This window comes from Sciurus carolinensis, chromosome 2, assembly GCF_902686445.1.
Source record: "Sciurus carolinensis chromosome 2, mSciCar1.2, whole genome shotgun sequence".
Taxonomy (NCBI): domain Eukaryota; kingdom Metazoa; phylum Chordata; class Mammalia; order Rodentia; family Sciuridae; genus Sciurus; species Sciurus carolinensis.
The window spans coordinates 28,503,650-28,525,212 of NC_062214.1; the positions used below are offsets into that span (position 1 = coordinate 28,503,650).

At 47.1% G+C, this 21,563-nt stretch overlaps 1 protein-coding gene and 1 pseudogene across 1 annotated transcript; both read left to right on the forward strand.

Annotated features, from left to right (window-relative positions):
- The first annotated feature begins 1,364 nt into the window (after positions 1–1,364).
- Positions 1,365–1,563, forward strand: LOC124978564 (uncharacterized; annotated as a pseudogene).
- Positions 1,564–5,643: 4,080 nt separating this feature from the next.
- LOC124977447 (oxytocin-neurophysin 1-like) lies at positions 5,644–6,392 on the forward strand. Its single transcript, XM_047541003.1, has 3 exons — positions 5,644–5,763; positions 6,058–6,259; positions 6,340–6,392. Exons 1-3 carry the CDS (start codon positions 5,644–5,646, stop codon positions 6,390–6,392), a joined length of 375 nt encoding a protein of 124 aa, XP_047396959.1.
- Positions 6,393–21,563: the final 15,171 nt, after the last annotated feature.

Sequence of the window (21,563 nt, forward strand, 5' to 3'; positions counted from 1 at the left end):
GGATCCTTTTGCATGTCCCCCATCAAAGTCCTCACAGCCAGGAAATGGGTTGAGAAGCTACTCTGACAAACAAGATCGCCAAAACAAGTGAAGCTCCAAGGTACGGAGACAGCCCATGGGGCCAGACGGCAGCCTACCTCAATGGTCACCACCTCCAGGACCTTAGTCAAGAACTGTGACAGAGACTTCAGTGCCTGGAAAAATTCTTTTACTGTGTTGACTGGTTACATTTCAAATATGGCATTTCACATGTCACATGGACCCCCAGAAAACCGACATTCCTTCTACGCTTCCCCTGTAATTCCCCTTCCAATTACTTGACCACACTCTCTGCAACCGTACATTCCCTGTGCCTCAACTCCTGATGTTGAGTCAACATCTTTTAAGAAGAGAAGACTTAGCTCTTTAACCCCTCCCCATCCCATGCACCCTCCTCCATCCATTGTCTTCCTCATACAATGATGTCATGAAGGGCAGAGCAGCATAACCAGTTTGGACACAACCACATCCTTCTGAGATAAGCCATGTGGTTAGTATGATGACCCTTCTATCCCAGAACAGCCTTTGTGTTCCCTGGAATTAATAATTGTTTTGTTCCTCATTTGTGGTTATCTCCCATGCTAATCCACAAATCAACATATTCTTCAACTTCCCTCCATTGAGGTTTCTGCACAAACCAACCCACTAAAACTCCTGTTAGCAATGTCATAAACTTGTTGGCAGATTTGCTGGACACACCTAGGTCCTCATGTCCATATTCTGTGAGCAGCATTCAACAGGTTGCCCTGGCCTGCTTCTAAAACACATTTTTTTGGCTCCAGTGAAACTATGCTTACCTGGATTTTCTTCCCTCACACAGGACACTTTTTCCTCCCTCTTCTAAATATTGAAACACCCCAAAATTTATTCCTCCATCTCTTCTCTTCTATGAACTAAGTTTATACACTTCCTATAAGCTAATGATTCCCAAATCCCTATCTCCATCCTAGGCCTCTCCCTCTAGTGCCAGACTTGCAGTCACTCAACTGCCCAGTGACACCTCCCTGTGGGTATCCAAAGGGCCTCTGAGACTTAACATGGCAAACTGGGCTCTGGATCCTCTGCTGCCCCTGCATCGCCCAGGCTTCCCCAGCTCTGCCAGCACACCACCATCCCACCAGCTGCTCCTCCACAACCTGACACTCAGCCCACTCACCTGCTCCTTCTCTTCCCTCAGCCTCGGCTGCATCTCCACTCTGTCTCCTTCCTGCTTTGGGATCCCAGAACCTGCCATTTCCTTGTCCCAGAAGGCTCTGTTCCCCTCACCCCTTCCCAGGATCCATTTGATGGGCTTACCTGGCTGCTATTTAGAGGAACCTGCCCTACAACTCTGACTTCAGGGATCATTTCTAGAGTTCATTCCTGGAGAAGTTTCTCTGATCTTGTAGAGTACTGGAAAAAACAAGGAAGAGGCCCACAGTTCCTTCCTGAGGGTGAAGCCAGTTACTGCAACTGCCTTTTTGCCACTGATGACTGTTCTTCTCTCCCCTTCTTTGGAGGGTGGTGGGAGAAATGCAGTCTGAGAGTTTTACACTAAAAAAAGAAAGAAGGAAGGAAAAAATAGGAGTATGTCCTAACTGTCCCCTCTAGAGCACACAAAACTACCATCACTATGATTTTCTACCTTGGGTGCATTAATGTATCACATGACACCTAATACAACTACGCACACCCCAACACATGTGTCACTGCCTCTAAAATGTACTAAGGTTTACCTTTGTGCCCCAGTGCTGGGATTCCCCACTATGGCAACATACCTGACATAATTAGCTTGTGGAGGATTCAGGTTGGTTTTGACAATGGCTTCAGGGGTTCCAGACCAGCATTAGTTGACCTCGTTGCTTCTGCGTCCATGGAGAGGCACATATACTGGCAGGGTCACAATGTGGAGCAAAACCACTCACCTTGTGGCTGGGAAGAGAGAGCAAGGACAGGCCGGGGTCCCACTGTCCCCTTCAAGGACATGCTTCCCACAACCACAGTCCTCCCACTAGGCACCACCTCTCAAGACTGAAGCACATCCTAAAAAAGGACCAAGGCTTTAACACAGGGGGCTTTGATGACACTCAGTATCCACACTGTAGCACAGCTGTCTGCAACATGGTCACTGTTTCCCACCTCCCCTCCTCCATCTGAATATAAGCCCCACGAAGGCAGGAGGCCCTCCCCACTTACTCTAGGTCCACCTCCTGGAGCCTGACCCAGAGACTCCTGCATGCTAGGGAAGAACTGCAGCACTGAGCTTTTCTGTCTGCTTTGGACACTGGTGTTTCTGAGCATCTGTAATGGGGTGCACAGGCAGATGGGGAGCTGGGGAACAGAGGAAGTTAGGTCAGTCACACAGGGACACGATACTATGATAATTCATGTGCACATGTTGGCTTGAGTGAGGTCATTGTGGTCACATGGTGTGTGGGAGGCCTTTCTGGGGCCACTGCTGGGCTCAGGTCCTTGGCCTTGCAAGCCAGGAATGCCAATGACCTGCATGTGCAACCCAGGTCAGCCTGACCTCAGGGCTGGACAGCTCACATTAATGACTGAGAGGGACTTAGAGAAAGGATGTTTGTTCAAGTGGGCCTGGGGAGGGGTAGGGAGAGGCATGGCCAGAGGGTCCACTGCCTTGCAGACCTTAGCTGACCCCACAGGGAGCTCTGTAGCTGAAATGTTCCTCAGGGCAGAAGTGTCTTGCATTTGGGTCCAAATGGACCAGCCATGAAATGTGGTCTCCAGGAAGGGTATGACCCTGGTCCAGGTTGCTCTGTGCTCCTTAGGCCACCTGCTGACCACATTCCTATCTGGCCAATATTCCTATTGGCCGGCATTTCATGAAAAGCAGTCTAAGGAATACATCTCTCTTCTCCCATTCCTTGAATACATCTCTCTTCTCCCATTCATGGAGGCTGTCTGGCTTTACATTTTTATTTTCATTTTCAAATATATTAAAATGCTTCTAGATTTTTTTTTTTTTTGGTCTTTTGTTAAATTTCCATCTTGGTGATCTAATGGAGGACCTATCATAAGTCACGGAAGTTCTATTATGTGATCTACATTATCTACATCCTAGTCACCAATAGTTTATTGGTTTTTGTTTCTTTTGTGGGTCTCTCTTTTTTTTTTTTTTTTTTTTTGTTCTTTTTTTTACACTTCTAATTGAAATCCGGTGTACTCTACCACTAAGGTATGTTGAGTTATTTGATTTTTTATTTTGAGATAGGGTCTCACTTAGTTGCCCAGGCTTGGGTCAACCTTGAGAACCTCCCGTCTCAGTTACCTGATCTGTCGGGATTACATTTCATGTGCCACCCCTGGCCCCCCAAAGTTTTTAAATGCATGAAATCAAACACACCTTTGATCCACAATTCAAGACAAAAAGGAATACAGAATGGAGGACAGAGACAAACCCAAATAAATACAGTTTTCTCATACTAGACAAAGGTGCCAAAAACATACAATGGGGAAAAGATAACCTGTTCAACAAACGGAAAACTGGAAATCCACATGCAGCAGAATGAAACTAAACCCCTATCTCTCACCCTGCACAAAACTCAACTCAAAATGGATCAAGGACCTTGGAATCAGACCAGAGACCTTGCACCTTATAGAAGAAAAAGTAGGTCCAAATCTTCATCATGTCGTCTTAGGATCAGACTTCCTTAATATGACTCCCAAAGCACAAGAAATAAAATCAGGAATCAATAATTGGAATAGATTCAAACTAAAAAGCTTTTTCTCAGCAAAGGAAACTATCAGCAATGTAGAGAGACCCAACAGAGTAGGAGAAAATCTTTGCCACACATACTTCAGATAGAGCAGTAATCTCCAGAACCTATAAAGAACTCAAAAAACTTTACACCAAGAATACAAATAACCCAATCAACAAATGGACTTAAGGAAATGAGCAGACACTTCACAGAAGAAGATCTACAAGCAATCAACAGATACATAAAAAAATGTTCAACATCTCTAGTAATAAGAGAAATGCAAATCAAAACTACCCTAAGATTCCATCTCACCCCAATTAGAATGGCGATTATCAAGAACACAGGCAATGATAGGTGTCAGCAAGGATGTGGGGAAAAAGGTACACTCATACATTGCTGATGGGATTGCAAATTAGTGCAGCCACTCTGGAAAGCAGTTTGGAGATTCCTAAGAAAACTTTGAATAGAGCCACCATTTGACCCAGCTATCCCATTCCTTGGCCTATACCCAAAAGACTAAAAATCAGCATACTACAGTGATGCAGCCACATCAGTATTTGTAGCTGCTTAATTCACAATAGCTAGATTATGGAACCAACCTGGATGCCCTTCAATGTATGAATGGATAAAGAAACTGTGATATATATACATGATGGAATATTACTCAGTCATAAAGGAGAATAAAATTATGGCATTTGCAGGCAAATGGATAAAGTTGGAGAATATCATGCTAAGTGAGATAAGCCAATCCCCAAACATAAAAGGATGAATTATCTCTCTAATAAGCAGATGATGATACATAATGGGGGTGGGAGGGAGGCAAGAATGGAGGAAGGATGGATTGTATAGAGGAAAAAGAGGGATGGGAGGGGTGGGAGGAAGGAAAAATAACAGAATGAGATAAACATCATTACCCTATGTACATGTATGACTACACAAATGGTATGACTCTACTTCATGTACAACCAGAGAAACAAGTTGTACCCCATTTGTTTACAATGAATCAAAATAATAAATTATTTTTTAAAAAAACACACAAAAAGGACAAGAGGTCACAATGGAATTGATCATATTCAAAAGCAAGTGTCTTCTTTTGACAGTGTCTTCAATGTGACTCTTTAATAACCCATGAGATAGCCAACTCCTGGGACAACCCAATGACTGCCATGAACTCCAAATGACAGTAAGTCTAAACAATCCTTAGAGACATTTGCAGTAACTGTACATGGTGGGAGGTTGTCTGTCATCTGCATTGGTGGCATAGCCACAGGACTGTAGCCCAGCTCCCAACTGAGGAAAGGCTGACTTTCAGTTAGAGGTGGGAGAAAGCTGGATCTTTTCCATGCAGGTGCTAGTGGCAGAGAAGTGACTGTGACTGTGTGTTGGGGGGAGGTTTTCTGGTTATTTTGTCTTAGGAAGAGGAGACCTTGTTACTAGAGGGTCAAGGACTGTACATGTATGGGCCAGGGAGTAGGGGTGGGGGTTCCAGCCAGGGGCTGTTCCCGCCTGGAGGGGACCCAGGATCCACCATCGCTACCCTCACAGCCTCCTTCTGGTACTGGAAGCCTGGAAAAATAACCAGTAGTAGAGTCCACTCTACTGTCCCCTTCACCCACTTCTCCTTTTCCCTTCTTATGGCCCTGGCCACTTCAGCCTGCTTCCTTCCCTGGCAGCACTGAACTTCCAAGTCTCAGTCCATTAGTCAAGGTAGTGACATTGACCTTGCTGTGGGACTGGTAATGAGTGGGCCCAGCCTGTACACACGAACTGACACACAGTGACCTGCTGTGACCAGTAATGCCAGCTGCTTTTTAGTGCTAGGCAGACCCAGAGCCAGGGCATAAGAAGGCTGGGCCTGAGGGACGGCCACAGCTGAGGATCGCTGACCCAGTGGGCCAACACCATGTCCAGCCACAGCCTGGCCTGCTGCCTGCTGGGCCTCCTGACCCTGGCTTCTGCCTGCTACATTCAAAACTGTCCCCTGGGTGGCAAGAGGGCCACCCTGGAGTTGGAGGTTCGCAAGGTGAGCCACACGACCTAGGGGCCCATAGGGACCACCACCACCTTCCCTGGATCCCATCCTTCCTCACTGGGAACCCAAGGGGTTCAGCAGATTTCCACTCCAGTACAGTACTGGTGCTCCAGTACCTGTAGCCCCTTGGATGGGACTAGCCCTGTGGAGCCCAAGACTCCTGAGCTCCAGTCCCAGGATCCCAATCCCGTGCACCCCACAGGCCCTCCGGGGGTCCCCACCTTCCGTCTCTCCCTCCCTCCCGCTCACTCCCTCCCTCCCGCTCACTCCCTCGGGTTCCCGCAGTGCCTCCCCTGCGGCCCCGGGGACCAAGGGCGCTGCTTCGGGCCCAGCATCTGCTGCGGGGACGAGCTGGGCTGCTTCGTGGGCACAGCCGAGGCGCTGCGCTGCCAGGAGGAGAACTACCTGCCGTCGCCCTGCCAGTCGGGCCAGAAGCCCTGCGGGAGCGGGGGCCGATGCGCGGCCGCCGGCATCTGCTGCAGCCCAGGTGAGCGGGGAGAGACCAGCATGGGGACGCGGGCAGAGTGAGACACGGTGAGACGCCCCTGACCCCAGCTCTCTTTGCAGATGGCTGCCGCACCGACCCCGCCTGCGACCCCGAAACCACCTTTTCTGAATGATAGTTCGGATGCTTCCTGACATATTTCCAAGGCAGCCCTCTCTCCCCAAAGGCACCCCTAAAATCACCACAGTGGCGCTTGCCTGTATGCTTGCCTGTCAGCCTGCCTTTCGGTCTGGTCAGGAGGATCTCAAGTTCAAGGACAACCTCCACGACATGGCAAGACCCTATCTCCAAATGGAAAATGAATGGGGCTGGGGATGTAGTTCAGGGGTAGAGCAGCCTGGCTTCAATTCCCTGTGCTACAAAAATAAATAAAATGAAATGAAATAAAGCAGATCTTTCCTCTCCTATTCTTTTCTGGTCTGAGGGTCAGAAAGGAGGGGAGGCATTGGGGAATGGATGACTGCTCCTACTGGGCCTGCATTTCAGCTGGGCTGGTCCAACTGAGCTCATGAGGGTCTCAAACAGCCGCCCCCATCCTGAGGAGACAGAAGGAGGGAGGACCCCAACAGGGCCAGCTTCACTGAGGTGGAAACAGCCCAGCTTCCCACTCCCAGCAGGGGCTGGGCCTGGAGCAAGGCACACTTGAGGAAGTCCAAAAGGACAGGGTCCATCATCTGCACAGAGAGGCAGTGTGTGACAGGGGTACAGGGGAAGGGGAAGGGACAGTGGGGATCCAGTGACTTCCTGACTCCTGGGGACAGGCTACATACTCCTCCTTGGAGAATGAAGGAGTAGAGCAAGCCAAGCGGAGGGCCCTTGGAGGACAACTGAAGGGCCATGTTTCAAAGGGCTGGATTCCATATGGGCATGGTGGCAAACGCCTGTAATCCCAGCGTCTCAGAAGGCTGAGGCAGGAGGATCAAGAGTTCAAAGCCAGCCTCAGCAAAAGCAAGGTGCTAAGGCAACTCAGTGAGACCCTGTCTCTAGTTAAAATGCAAAGTAGGGCTTGGGGTGAGGTTCTGTGTGCTAGGGCACCCACAAGACATTCCCTTGCTGTTCCCACAGCTGGGTCTCAACCCAATGGCCTGATTCCTGCCTGTGTAATATCAGAACTTGTCAGAGATGGACACCCAGCCACAGGACCTGTGGTCCTCAGCACTCACACTCATAACCACAGAAAGGACCACCAAGGACAGAGGGGAGGAGCAAAATGACAGAATCCTTCCATCTATACTGTCTACCTATTCCCAGGTCAAGGATCCTTTGGGGAATCAGATAAAAGTCAATCCCCATCTCCTAGAACATGCCTCATTCACCTACCCAGGAGGCTGGCCACAACCTCAGAAGGTCCATGCTCACAGTCAACTCCAAAAACAAGAGGAGCAGATCATTCATTGTCTGTTAAAAATAAAACATGCTACGTGAGTGTAGCTCACTGGTAAAAAGTTTTCCTAATGTGTGGCAGACCCTGGGTTCTATCCCCAAAATTGTAAAAATGATTAAATGTATAAATAAATAATACATAAATCCAATAAAACATCCCATTTCTGTAGTTTTCTCCCATACCACAGTGAGTGTGGAAACCATCAGTAATGAACCCCAAAGCCCCACCAATAATGGGTGAGGCTCAAGCACAGGGTGGAGACACAAAAAATATATAGTGATACTACAAGTTTTGAAATTAATCAATGTTTTTTGGTGATGGGAACTGAAGCTTGTCTCAATCAATTACAAAAATTGGCAAAACTAAGGCATGGTGCCAAAGTTCTAGGATGGCAGAGTGATAACAAAGGGATGTTGGGAGGCTTCTGGATTGCTGGTCACATCACCTTCTTGGACTAGAACCTGGTGAAACAGATGTGGTCAGTCTATAAAATTAATTAAACTGTTGGGCGTGGTGATGCACACCTGTAATCCCAGGTACTGGTCAGGGTAAGGCAGGAGAAGTTCAATTTCCAGAAGAGTCTCAGCAGAAAACATCATGCCCAACAACCAGAGAATGTGATATTGGGGAGCACACATAAAAGACTCACAGAAATCCAACCACGGTCTTGACACCGAAGAAGCCAATTGTTACAATTCGACACTGTGCAGGTGATGTTCTCTGACCTCCATGCTTAAAATTAAAGACAACAAAAGATGGCTAAAAAAGTGCTCACATGGCAGATCCTTTGGGTGAGCAGGGTAATCATCAGGAAGTCACCAGACACTAAGAACTTGGAACACCAGGGAGGGAAACACTGAAGGTCAAAGGAGGAAAGCAGGACACAGAGGAAAGCCTGCAGCTTTGGGTAGGTAAAGGAAAGCAGGAAGCGCTTCTTTGTTCTCTTCTGTGCTGGGGAGGGGACCAGAGCCTGGTGCACACAGGCCCTCTACCCCTGAGCTCCACCTCCAGCTTCTGCCTGTTTCTTACTGAGCCCAATATTGAACTTGAGAAGGGTGGGAGATCAACAGAGAAAGCCCAAACATACGTTAATAGATATGGAGAATGAGAAATTCCCAAGATAATGAGGCCTGGGAAAAGGGATGTAAAGGAAGACCATGCACTGACGGCCTTCATCTCCCAAGACAAATATTTTCCAGGTGCTGGCTGCAGACAGGGAGGAGGTGTTTTATCACCCTTAAAAAAACAGTCTCTAGGAGGCATTCACAGACCTCCAACCAAAAAAAGTTCAAATTCCTGAGTGTCCAAGGAAACTGATATGTACACTAGACTACCCCTCAAAATAACCTATATAAACCCAGTTCTTTTCTTTGTTTGTGAACTCATTTTCCACCAGGAAAATGGGTTCCATGATGCCATTTCATCCCTGCAACCCCTGTTCCTGAAAAAACAGCTGAGATGATTCGTGAGGTTTGAGTCCTGCTGGGTCTTTTTGTGCTAACATACATGAAGGAGAAACCCAAAATAACAAAGGACAGAAAACACTTAAAGAAAACACAAACAAGGGCTGGAGGTGGAGCTCAGTGGTAGAGCACAGGCCTAGCCTGTGGGAGGCCCTGGATTCCATCCCTGGCACTGTAAAACCAAAACAGAGTGAAAAACACAAAAAAGCAACCACACACACAAAGACAAAAGCAGAGGCGGATAAAATGAAAAGCTATTTATATAAAATCATGAAAACAATAAACACTCCTTTGTTAAGACTCATCAGGATTTTTTTTAACACAGTGTGAACAAGAGTGTGTGCTCCACCATCTCACTCAGAACCTGAGTGAGTCCTAACCTGAAGTTCCATGGGTAACCTCATAAGGCTTAAGGCAGTGCCAACCCCTGGGGGATCAAAAATTCCTCCCTGTGGGGTTGGTCCTAGCTAGGGGCTTATGCTGACCTGCCATTGATGCTAAGAGGCACCTAAATCTCTGCAAAAAGAGCAGCCAGGTGGATGATGGTGTGTGTTCCTCTCTCATTGTGCAACCCCATCTCAGCGTAGGAGCTCCCACATGACGGGCAGCTCATCTTCAAAGCCCACTGTCTTAGAATGTGGGGTTAAGAACTTTAAGAAAAGATTCTCTGGACTTACGGTGTAAAATTGAGCTCTGGGAAACTGGGCACTCTTAGTACTCTAGAATGACCCTCTTTTGGGGTCAGATGGCTCTCGGATGGGACCTTAGATGTGACCATTGTTCAAGCAGTATGTAAAGTAAATAACAGGAGAGATTAATGCAGGGGATCTGGAAAAGCCAACTAGACCAAGTCCTGGACCTTTTAAGGACACTTAGGAGGTTTTCATTCTGCCTTGGGACAATTGCAGGCATTGCCTCAAGCTGCAGGGGTTAACTGTAATTTTCTACAAATACCTGGGAATATCAGGGGATGCTCTACTTCCTGCAGTTTCTTTCCTCTCTGTTCCAACTGGCATAAGAGGTCCAGTTGTTGTGGGAAACAACAAAATGGCACTCAGAAGGGTGGAAGAAACCAAACTTTATTTTATGCCAGCGGGTCTAGAGGAGATTGGCACTCCAAAATTGAGCCCCTCTGACCAATTTTTCATAACATTTATAGGTTGTCTGGTGTCCTAAATTTTCTAGTGGAAAACAGTACATAATTGGACACAAGGTTTCAAAAAAACAACATACGATTGAGTATAAGGGTCTCAGAGTGGAAACTGTTTACCAAAGCAGACTGTGTGATAAGGGAAGCTGGCTCACAAGCTCTTTTGTATCTCTAGCCTTGAGCTCTGAGCTTTCACAGGGCGTTTACCCTTCAAAGGGACGTGGTTAGGTCCCAGGGAAAGTCGTTTACATTCTAAAAGGAAGGAGTAAATGGTGCTAATTAGTTCTCCTAAAGCCCAGCTGGTGGGAACAGGGGGTGGGCAACTCTCCCCTGGGCAGTGTCCTCAGTTTACTTTATATCCAGGCCTGGGTCAGTTAACCCACTACAGAGCCATTAAATTAAAAACAAAACAAAAACCTCTAATCTAAAGAAAGAAGATGCCAGTAGGGGAAAAGACACCAAAATTCCTCCAGATAGCCCCCTGGGCCTTTTGTTAAAAATAAATAAATAAATAAATAAATAAATAAAGTCATAGGACGAAAGGGAAAAAGAACCCAAGGAATGATAAAATACTGTTGTTTTATTTGGACTCAGGAAGGTATCCTAAAACCTTCAGTGTTCCCACTCAATCTTTAGGCCTCCTCAAGGCCAAATTCCCTGCCTCCTGCCTCTGGGCATGCACCAGCTGCAGCAGTTCCCACCTCCACCTGCCCTGCACCCTTCACTATCCAAGGAAGAAATCAGAGCAATGCCAAAAGGATATTCAGATTTTATTTTCGGGGGAAGAAAAGGAATGATTAGGAGAATGACAATGGCAGTTTGGGAGCCATTATGGCCGTGTCAAGTTTTCTTCAAAACCTCTGTCTTGTTTAAGCTCATGGTTTCTGAGATAAATTCACATTGGGTCCTGCCAGCCTAAATTAATACCTTTTGTTCCAATTAATCTTGTTTTGCCAACTAGAGTTTTTAGACCCCTGTTTTTCCTGCTGTCTTTGTTCAGGGGTCAATTATTCAAGGAAAAGCTATTAAATCTTTGTTTCCTGGTGGTTTTTATGTATTTATGTACATCAGTGTGTTATATGTTGTGTCGATATATATTATGTTCATGGTATCAAAATTGACTTACAGATGATTGGGTACTCATAAATTTAATAAATGGATCCAAATACTTTTTAGTCCACATGACTTAAATATTTAAGAAAATTTTCAATTTAAATTGGTTAAACATATTAGAATAAAGATGACTATAAAATTATTAACCCACACATTTTTCTAGGTGGTTAAGCAATCAGTAGAGTGTTGGTTTCTATAAAATGTTTGAAGTGCAATATCCATTACTTCCAGAATTTTTCTTTGGCGGAAACAGATGGCTTGTACTGTTAACTACACTTACCTGAGATCTTGGTTTTTATGGGTCACCTAAAGTTAACAATAAAAATTGAGTAAATTAGATTAAACATAAATGGGATTCGTTTTCAAACGTATGTTTGTTAGAGGAGACACTAAATTAATTTACAAAGTTAAAATACTAAAATATCAATTTCTAAATATATATTCAAGTATTCCTTGAAAGGAAACTGAAACACAGGCGACAAACGCAGGCAAGCAACCCAGAGACCAGGCAAAGGGTCTGACAAAAGCCATTACTCAAAAAGGTGAGAGAAGGCAGGGAAAATCTAACTCTGGGGTTATTTTACATGGCTATTTGCGTAGACTTGCATGAGCTGTCCATGCGAAGCTTTGCGGTGGGCTTTTCCTAGTAAAGCTGCTTTGGGTGGGTTATTCCTATGAATTGCCTATGTCCAGCCTTGCGGTTTAGCTGTTCCTGGTAACTGCTTGTGTAAGGCCTTGCAGTGAGCATTTGGAAGGACAAAGAGATATTTTAGTTAAGTTGGTTAACAAGTGGTGAGGAGGATGGGAGCTATCTGCTAACTTTTGTTTCCTCTACAAGCACCTCTCTTAAGGCAGGGAAGGGAAACTTATTTTAAGCTTTGGACCTAATACTCCTGACTTCTGAAATTCCATAAAATAATATATATTTGAGTATTATATGTGTTTTTATAAATTGGCAAATAAAAAAGGAAAATGTCCCCAATGCTTCCAAGGGAAGCCACATGTGGTCAACAAGACTCTGACTATCCTGGCAGATGACACAACTGGTAAAGGAAACTAAAAGAGCTGAGAGGCTTCTCACTAGTCCCCAAGAGTAAGCCCATGAGGAATCTCAGCTGACTCAACAGGAGATAGGAACAAGGTCAATTCTGACCAACTCGTTCTTAAACACCCAGCAGGAGAGATAACAAAGCACAGCCATACATGGGTCAGTGTTCATATTAAGGTGGTACAATTGGTGACAAAGGGAAACCCATCAACACTGGGTCAAGTGTTGCCAGTTGCTTTGTTAAGGATTAGGTCTAGTCCTACTAGACGGACAGGTCCCCGAGGACAAGAGCCCTGCTCTATTTACTCCAGAAGCTGACTAATCTACGAAGGGCAGAAGCTTGAGGAATCATCTGCTGGCTGGGATCCATGGGCTGCTCTTATTCTCTATCTCAGTCTGTGTACAGTGAGCCTTTGGCACTGCCACTCTCTACCCCCTCAGTTGCCACAGTTTTAGCCTTAGTTTTCACTGGAAGAATAACGGCTGCTGCTCCAGCCAGTTGACATTAGGTTGACAGCTTCTATAAGCCATCTTTTCCTCCTTTTAACAGGATGCTTTGTTACTATTGGCTGTTTGACCTGGCTCCTCTTTGTGGGCTTGAGCTTCTCACCTGGTGACCCACATCAGGCCAAGGTATCGCCACAACCCTACTTTATCATACATTCTCCTACCAGCAAACTATCTCAGGAACCTACCGGTTGCATAAAAAGGTCACCCACATCCCAGTCCAGTCCTGGAAAGGTTGGAACTCCCGGGAATTATGTGGAAGATGGTTTTCAACGTTTGGGGGAATTCAAGAGTCTCATAACTATTGTGGTTTTTATGTTAGGGGTCTGCCTTGCCTATTATCTCTGGTTATAAGATCTATTTCTATAAAGGAAAATAATCCCTCAGTTGAAAGGAATACAGTCACTCATGTCAAGATGTCATGAAAATATAAACCATTAAATCAGGATGATGCTCTTTGACCCTGAAAGTATCCAAGCCTCAAAGCGGGGAAAGACTTCACTGAAGTCACCCCGAGCAGAGGATATAAATACTTATTAGTTTTTGTCAACACCTTCTCAGGATGAATGGAAGACTTTCCAACCCAAACTGAAAAGGCAAGGAAAGTAACTAAGGCTCTCCTAAGAGACATTATTCCCAGATATGGGGTGCCTCTAGCCATAGGGTCAAACAATGAACCAGCATTTGTGACTGAGGCAGAGCAACAGATGGAAAAAGCTTCAAAAATTTGCAGAAACTGCATACTGCCTCATGCCCACAGAGCTCAGGGAAAGTAGAGCACATGAACCAAACCCTCAGACAAACATCAACTGAACTATGTCAGGAGATCAGCCTGTGCTGGCTAGACAGATTGCTGTCACCCTCTTAAAAGTGACGCTCACCCTGTGCAAGCATAGGATTTTCACCATTTGAAATCCTGTGTAGGCAACTACTCTGACTGGTAAAATTAAGAGGAGACACCAGAGAATTAGGAGCCTTAGATTTACATAAGCAACTATAAGTATTGGGGCTCACCATCTCACAAATAGGAAAATGGGTCATGGATAGAATGCCCTTATCCTTTTTCTTTTTTCAGTGCTGGGGATTAAACCCAGGGCCTTGTGCTTCCAAGGCAAGCACTCTGCCAACTGAACTATCTCCCCAGCAAATGCCCTTGTCTTTGGACATAGCTGTTCACCCCCACAAACGTGGGGACCAGGTATGGATAAAAGACTGGAAAAAGGAGCCCTTAAAAACCAATGCAATCTTAACCACCCCTACTGCTTTCAAAGTAGTAGGATAGATGCCTAGATCCACCATTCTAGAGACAAACCTGCTGGTCCAACTGAGGATTGAAGCAAACAGAGAACAGTCCTCAATCCAGAGAAACCCCTGGGTCTGATGCTGCAAAGGAGACAACAATCCCAAAGCCTTGCTCTGGCCACACCAGAAGCTGGTCAATCAATGCATTGTTGAAACCTGAGGAGTCAACTGCCTGGTGAAAACAAACTTTTTATTCTCTGTAAATATTTCCCTATTGTTATATACTATCTTCCTTTTCTCAGTATGTATGCTTATTGCTTGCTGTTAATAATCTGGTCCCCCACGATCCTGCCCGATTCCACCTCCTCATATGACCCATGTATCTGAGTACTGCTATCAGACCAGGGAGTTGCATGGACCTTGCTCTATTCCACTCATTTTTCCTGCCCAGGAGAAATTAAGGAAGGTTGTATTCACCACAAAACTATGTATCCCAATATATGAAATATGGAGCACCAAGAGAAACCAAAGGGCCCTGCAGATTGGTGATTGGAATGATGATAAGTGGCCCCCAGAATGTATTATTCAGTACTATGAACCTGTCACTTGGGCGGAAGATGGGTCTTGAGGCTATCATAGCCCTATCTATATGCTGAATCACATTTTCAGACTTCAGGCAGTTTTGGAGATTATAACAAATCTGCAGAGGCCCTCAATATATTGCCTCAACAGCAAACCAAGATTCAGAATGCCATTTACCAGCATCATTTGACCTTGGATTATTTACTTTCCTCTGAAGGAGGGGTCTCTGGAGTAACTTGACTAACTGTGATTTACAAATAGATGACACAGGGAAAGTTATAGAAGAGATCACAGATCATATGGTAAAAATTGTTCATGTGCCTGTACAGACTTGGAAAGAATAGGACACAGACAACCTCTTCAGAGGATGTTTCTCTTGAATAGGAAGAGTTAAGACAATGATTGGGGTGATTATGGCCACATTTGCTGGGTGCCTACTTATTCCTTGCCTCCTGCCCCTCCTAATCAACATTATAAGAAGTTTTACAAATACAGTTGTTTAAAAAAAAGAGAAAGAGAGAGCCTCTCATCTATTACTCATGAGAGAATACCAACAAGTGGTAAAAATTATATTCTCTGAAGGCTGCAGACGTATCCTGAGCACCAAGAGAGGGGAAATGAAGCAGCAACTTCTTCCTAAGATGTTTCTTTTTATCTCTGTTAATAGCTGCAACCTGCTAGTTTGTGCTTCTGTAATACGCTTGATCAGCACATGTGGCAGGAACCAGAGCTCCTTGGAGAAAGGAGGAGAAAGTCTTGCATGAGAAAGTCTTAAGACCTGGAAGTGTGTACTGTATAAAAGATATTAAGAATAAAGGGCTGTACTCAGCCTTTGGAGACGACTCAGCTGAGCCCCACCAGTGCTGAATAAACATTGCTCCTCTGCATCACCAAGTGTCGTTTGTCTCTTTCCATTGATATAATTTTTTGTACTTTTCTCTATTTTCCATAACGGGAATTCAGAGGTCTGTGCATCACCAAGTACCATCTCCCCTCCCTACCCCCCGCAACTGAGATGGACACTGGTGAACATTTACAAAGTTTTATTTCCTTGCCAGGGGGGAAAGCAGAGAAGCTCAGAGTGGCAAGTGAGGGTGGCTCAGTCTGTGTTCTACTTAGTAATTCGTTTTAGCAACTTGCCCATCATCTTCCACATTTTTTTCTTCAGCTTCTTGTGCTTGCCCCTGTCATAGATTCCAGCGGCACGGTCAAAGGCCTGGCGGCATGCGGGGTCACTGGCACACTTATCTGTGGGAAGAACCATAGGAGCATGGACAAACTTGGGGTGGGCACAGCTCCTGGGCCTCCACCTCTGTGTGCTCCACAGGAACCACCCAGCCGATCACCCAGGTGCATACCTTCTTGCATGGACCTGGGATGCTGCAGGGATTCCCCTTCTCCCAAGGCTTCAGACTCTACTGGCAGGTAGGCATCAGAAAGTTCACCACGCAGTGCGTTGTCTCCACTTTGTGCAGGGAGAAGCCCACCTTCTTGTGGGAACAGAGGATGGTTCCAACGCAGCCCCCCATCTTCTCCCAGCTGGAGGAGACGTACTGCTGGGATGGATGTGGAGAAGCACCAGTGGAAGGTGGTGGGGAAAGTAGGGGATGCCCACGAGGCCAGGCCAGTGCAAGGGGCACAGGAATGCAGGTGATAGGATCAGGGGTGCAGGTGATACCCATGGCACTGAGGTCTTTGGGCAGGGGAGAGCTGGATAGCAGTGAAGGCAAGGTGTGAAATGGGCTAAGTAACTGGTTTCCAGGTGACTGACGGCCACCTGTCAGTAATAGTCCTCAACTTCTGTTTGCGTGGGTCTTACTCTTAGATTCTCTTAGATTACTGGTGTGCACCCCTCTATTATCAGCTTACCCAAACCCTAATTCAGAATTTCCTTCTGCCCCCTTAGTACAGCTTGATGCTTGATGTATTGGACTATGTGCACAGCACCCCCAGGTCTTTCCACCCATGTCTGGCCTTGCCCTTGCAACCCACCACCAACCTGATGGGCCTACTTGGGCCCATGATCCAATGCTCACCCTAATATTGCTGCACAGATGGCTTACAGGGAGGACACACACACACACACACTTGTTGCCCCAGACCTTCAAAGGAGCCAAGTACACAGTAAGTAGGGAGGTTGTGGGGTTGCCCACATGCCCACTCTCACTTGTTCAAAAGTCCCACATGGGAACTACCTCTGAACTGAGCAGAACTGAGCATGGTGATCAGATTTCCTTCAGCTCTGCCACAGCTGGCATAAATAGGAATCAGTTGGATGCACAGCACAAGAGAATTGGGTTAGGTACCCAGCAGCACTTCCTTACAGGTTACCTGTGTGGTCCTCCTGCTCAGACCAGCTTAGATCAGTAACCATCTGTGTCTGTGTCGGGGTCAGCCACCTGTGGCTAAGAGCAGCTGGTGCTGGGTGGGGAAGGCCTAGGATTGCAGGTGGGTCAGAGCCTCCAAGGCCCTAGCTAGTCCAGAGGAGAGAGCCCAGCAGACCCAGCACAGGCCTCCCCACTGCATTCTCTCTGATTCAGGTCCCAGCCCAGTTACTGGGGAGCATCTCTCACTTCCCTCCATCCCTGTGTGGATGGGGTCAGTGTCCAGCAGCCCCTTCTGCCCCTCAAGACTGGCTTTCCCAAGCATTCTCTTTCCTAGCCCCTGCCAGTGCTTGGGCACTGACCACTACAGGCAGCCCCAAGATGGGCCTCGGTGGTACCTGAGTCCTCTGAATTCTCAGACATTGCCCTTTTGCCACCGTTTTGGCAGTTGCTCATGCGGCAGGCAAAGGTGAAGGCCAGCAGGCCAAGGAAGTAGGCGCGCAGCAGAGTGCCAGGCATCCTGTGCTCCGGGTGAGGCCAGGGAACAGTGCTTCTGGGTTGTGGGTGTGCGGCTGCCTCCGTGGACTATTTATGTCCCACGTGTTCCTTTAGAGGCAACATGGCAGCACATGTGTCATCCTTAAAAAAAAAAGAAAAAAGGAGGACAGTAAAACACCATGTCTCTGAAACACCCCTTCCCATTCCCAAGAACCTAGCCAAGTCAATGAAACAATAAAAGTGGCGCCAGGTTGCAATGTCCATAAATGTATTATCTTGAAGAAATCTCTCTCCTCTCTCTCTCTCTCTCTCTCTCTCTCTCTCTCTCTCTCTCTCTCTCTCTCTCTCTCTCTCTTTCATTTCTCTCAACTATAGTAAATTAGTGCTATCTGTCAAAATTGCTTTCTTGGCCATGCATGATGCTGTCACTACTTCTGACCTCTATTCCTCATAACCTCTATCCCTGCCTGGTGTGGAATCCAGCACCCTGCTCTTCCAGGCCGCCATCACTAAGCAATGCACTATGAAAGATGGAGATGCTATGAGCACTGCCTGTCGCCAAGGGACCTTTCCTGAAAGCAGTTTCCAACAACCAGTGCATCTCAATCCATCTCAGGGAGTGTTCCTTGGGGTCTTAGAAAAGTATCCACTGCCTCGGCACAACTGGCTGCGATATAACCAACCCCTTTCCCCAAGGTTTGCACAGCCACCAGGTCCCAAGCTATCTGTAGTGTGTCAGGCATCTGAGGACATGCATGGGTTTTTCTGTGCCAAATATGGTACAGGGTGGGCTCAGGTGACCAGAGTGTTATTGACCACACTATGACAAAAACTGCTATAGTCATGACTCAGATTTGGAAATAGGGACAGACTAACTGTCACCTGAAGACAATCTCAGAGCATTGTGACTATCCCAAGGCAGCTGAGGGTTAAAGGACCCTTTCTCCTGACAGCCCCTAGAATAGAAGCAGAGATTCCCAGGTCTACTGTGTTAGAAGGAGGGTCAGGCTCCAACCTCAAGGGATGATGCAGGGAACACTCAGGCTGGTGGGGTCCTATCCAGTTAGTGCTATAGCAGGACAAATGACCAGTAAAGGAACACCCAGAGTGGCCAGTTCAAAGGCTTTGGAAAAGAAATCCCCATCTGCAGCCTCATGGACAAGGTAGCCTCTGTCATGCAGTCTAAGGAAAGTCACAGAAGCACAAGGGGTTGTTGGCACATGGGGGTAGGGTTGCAGCTGACTTCAGGGAGAAACTAAGGATGTTTCCACTTCTCCCATGCCACTACAGGGCACAGTTCAGGGCACAGGCCCTGAGATTGAGGGCCTTGGTGACAATTTTGTGGCATGTCCCTCATCACAGTACTGTCAGTCAGAGACATGAGTTGGGGAGATACTGTGAGGTGCAAGAACTCCAGGGCCAATAAGGTCCACAGGTGCAAGGACAGCTTCATGGGCCCTAACAGCCACCTGCCCCTAGAGTTACCACCTCCTGGACCCTGGGAAGTGCCATGTAAGGTCAGGGTGGAGTGAGGCCTTTGGGAGCTCTAGCCCTAGGGTGGGAAGGGAGGGTCCAGTCAAATGGACCCAGCCCAGGAAAGCTGCTATGTGTTTCTGACCTCAGGCTGACAGGTCTACAGGGCCGCAGCCTCCTTCCTCCTACCCCCAGGCCACTGGAGTGACACCCTGGTCTTGGACCCAGGCTGGGAATACATTCTTCTCAAGCAGTGCACACTCCCCACTTCTCCCAGTCCCTGTAGGTGCTTTGCTGCCTCTCCAGGCATGAGGGTGCTTTAAGGAAACTCCAGGGGACTAAGTAGACTCACCCTACCAAGTACATTGAGAGGTAAGACAGACAAGGAGGGAGCCTCCCACACTGAGGACCTGACAATAAGACTTTCAGGAATGACCTTGTAGGGACTAAGGAGCCTTCAAGAGGATGCCATGATCAGTTCATATTAGGGACACTGGAGATCAGTGGCCGGGGGGAGGGGCTGGCCTGTATCGCCTGGAGCTTCCTGTTTGTGCAGGTCACTGATCTCTATGCCTCACTTTCCCCCAGCATAAGTAAGGAAAAGCAGCAGCTACTGTACAGTGTCATTGTGGGCACTGAACATTGAATATGCAAAAGCTTGAAAAAAGTGCTTGTGCCATTATGCAGTTTATTAAGAGTAGCACTGTATTATTCATGTCAATCCTAAATGCTGAAGAAAATTTTCCAGAGAGAGCAGCTAGCTTCCTGAGTCAGCCACCTCTGTCTGGAAACAAGCTGGGTTGCAAGCTATTGTCCAAGGCTCTGTGGGTTGTAAGACAGACCAAGACTCACACCTTACCTTCTCTGCACTGTCAGTCCCAGTTACCATCCGAAAACACTTAGAGCCAGAATGATTGAGGGGCACAAGCCCTGGAACTGGCCAGGGCATCCCTGTCTCCATCAGGCACACTGCCAGGGTCATCATTCAAAGAACTGCCTCCCATACCAGACCACATTAACCAGACCACATTAGGATCCCAATCCCTTCTAGGAACAGATGTCAGAGAGCCTGCTTCCCCTAATATCCTCATTCAGAGACTTCAGGGGCTGGAAAAAGTATCTTCAGCTCTCTCTCTCTTTTCCTCACTTTCATGCTCTCTCCTCCATTTCTCTCTCTCTCTCTCTCTCTCTCTCTCTCTCTCTCTCTCTCTCTCTCTCTCTCTCTTCCTCTCATTTTCTCTCCACCCTGCAGGGAGACACTCTGCCTGTTCACTTAATAAACTCTCTTATGTGAGTTCCCGTGTCCAGAGTGGTTTCTGGGTTCTTACATTGGTGCCGTGATTTGGATGGGCTCTTCCATTGTCTCTTAAGCAAGTGGAACCCTATCTGATGCACCAGTGGCCCCCGGACACGGCCTCACCTTCCATTCGCCCGGACGCTCTGCTCTGCATCCATCAACAGACTTCAGATTGGTGAGTTCCCTAGGTAGGTTCCCCTAGGCCAACTTAAACACTCCTCTGCTGATCTGAAAAGTGACCATTGAGTGTCCAGGGCCCTCGAGGTGGTTGAGGGGTGGGGGTACCCCAGCCACAACTTTAGTCAATTTTATCTGCCAGGTGGGTTCCTGATTTTATGAAGGAGATTCTCTCTCAGTGTTGCGGCTCCTCTTCTCCCTTACTCACTCTCTCTCTCTCTCTCTCTCTCTCTCTCTCTCTCTCAAATCCTGATATCAGGTCCTCAACTCTCTCGGGTTTGCCTGACACACAGACTGATGCTTGGGTGACGACCCCTTCTCTGTGCTGCCTTCTCGTCTCCAGCCGACTACTCTGACCTCGGGACACCCTGGATCAGCTGTATCAGTCTCCACCATGGGATCTGGGTCCTCCATTTTGGCAGATTCACCCCTGGGGTGTCTACTAGACAATCTTAAACCCCTTTCCCTGACCCCTGGCCCAGGTAATCAATCCAAAATGGCCATGTAATAGCACACAGCTTCTGTGAGCAAGCAGGCAAATGGAAAGGGAGTCCTTATCTTCAAGTCTTTTCTTTCTTGCACTTCTTTGCTCTTCCTGCAAACTCGAACACCTCCTTGTGGCTTCTTCTCCCCCTCTTAATTCCTCCTCCTCCTCCAACTTCGACTCAGCTAACAAACCACCCTGATACCAGTCTGCTGCGGCAGAGACCCCTCCAGCCACTGCTTCTCCAACTCATTTGTCCCGTTCTGTTTCTACTTCTGTTCCCCTGCCCAGCCCACCTAGTCCTCCTGCTCCAGGTCCACATATTCTAGTCCCCCTACAGGAGGTGGCTGGTGTGGAGGGAGTAACCAGCCCAATAGTCAGTGGCATGTCACAGTAAGGAGTATGATATAGCAGCCCCATTCCTCACAAGTAGTGGAAGATAATGTTTCACAATTTTTTGCATCCAAACCTGAATTGATCACTAACCAGGAAAAAGGGTTAAAATGCCCTAGGCATCAAGTTTCTGCTAGAACATGTTATCTCA

What these genes read in the sequence shown, in the direction of transcription:
- LOC124977447 (XM_047541003.1), top strand. Translation starts at nt 5,644, where the DNA reads ATGTCCAGCCACAGCCTGGCCTGCTGCCTGCTGGGCCTCCTGACCCTG. An exon ending in TGGAGTTGGAGGTTCGCAAG is followed by an intron (nt 5,764 to 6,057) that starts GTGAGCCACACG and finishes GGGTTCCCGCAG; the next exon opens with TGCCTCCCCTGCGGCCCCGG. An exon ending in CGGCATCTGCTGCAGCCCAG is followed by an intron (nt 6,260 to 6,339) that starts GTGAGCGGGGAG and finishes CTCTCTTTGCAG; the next exon opens with ATGGCTGCCGCACCGACCCC.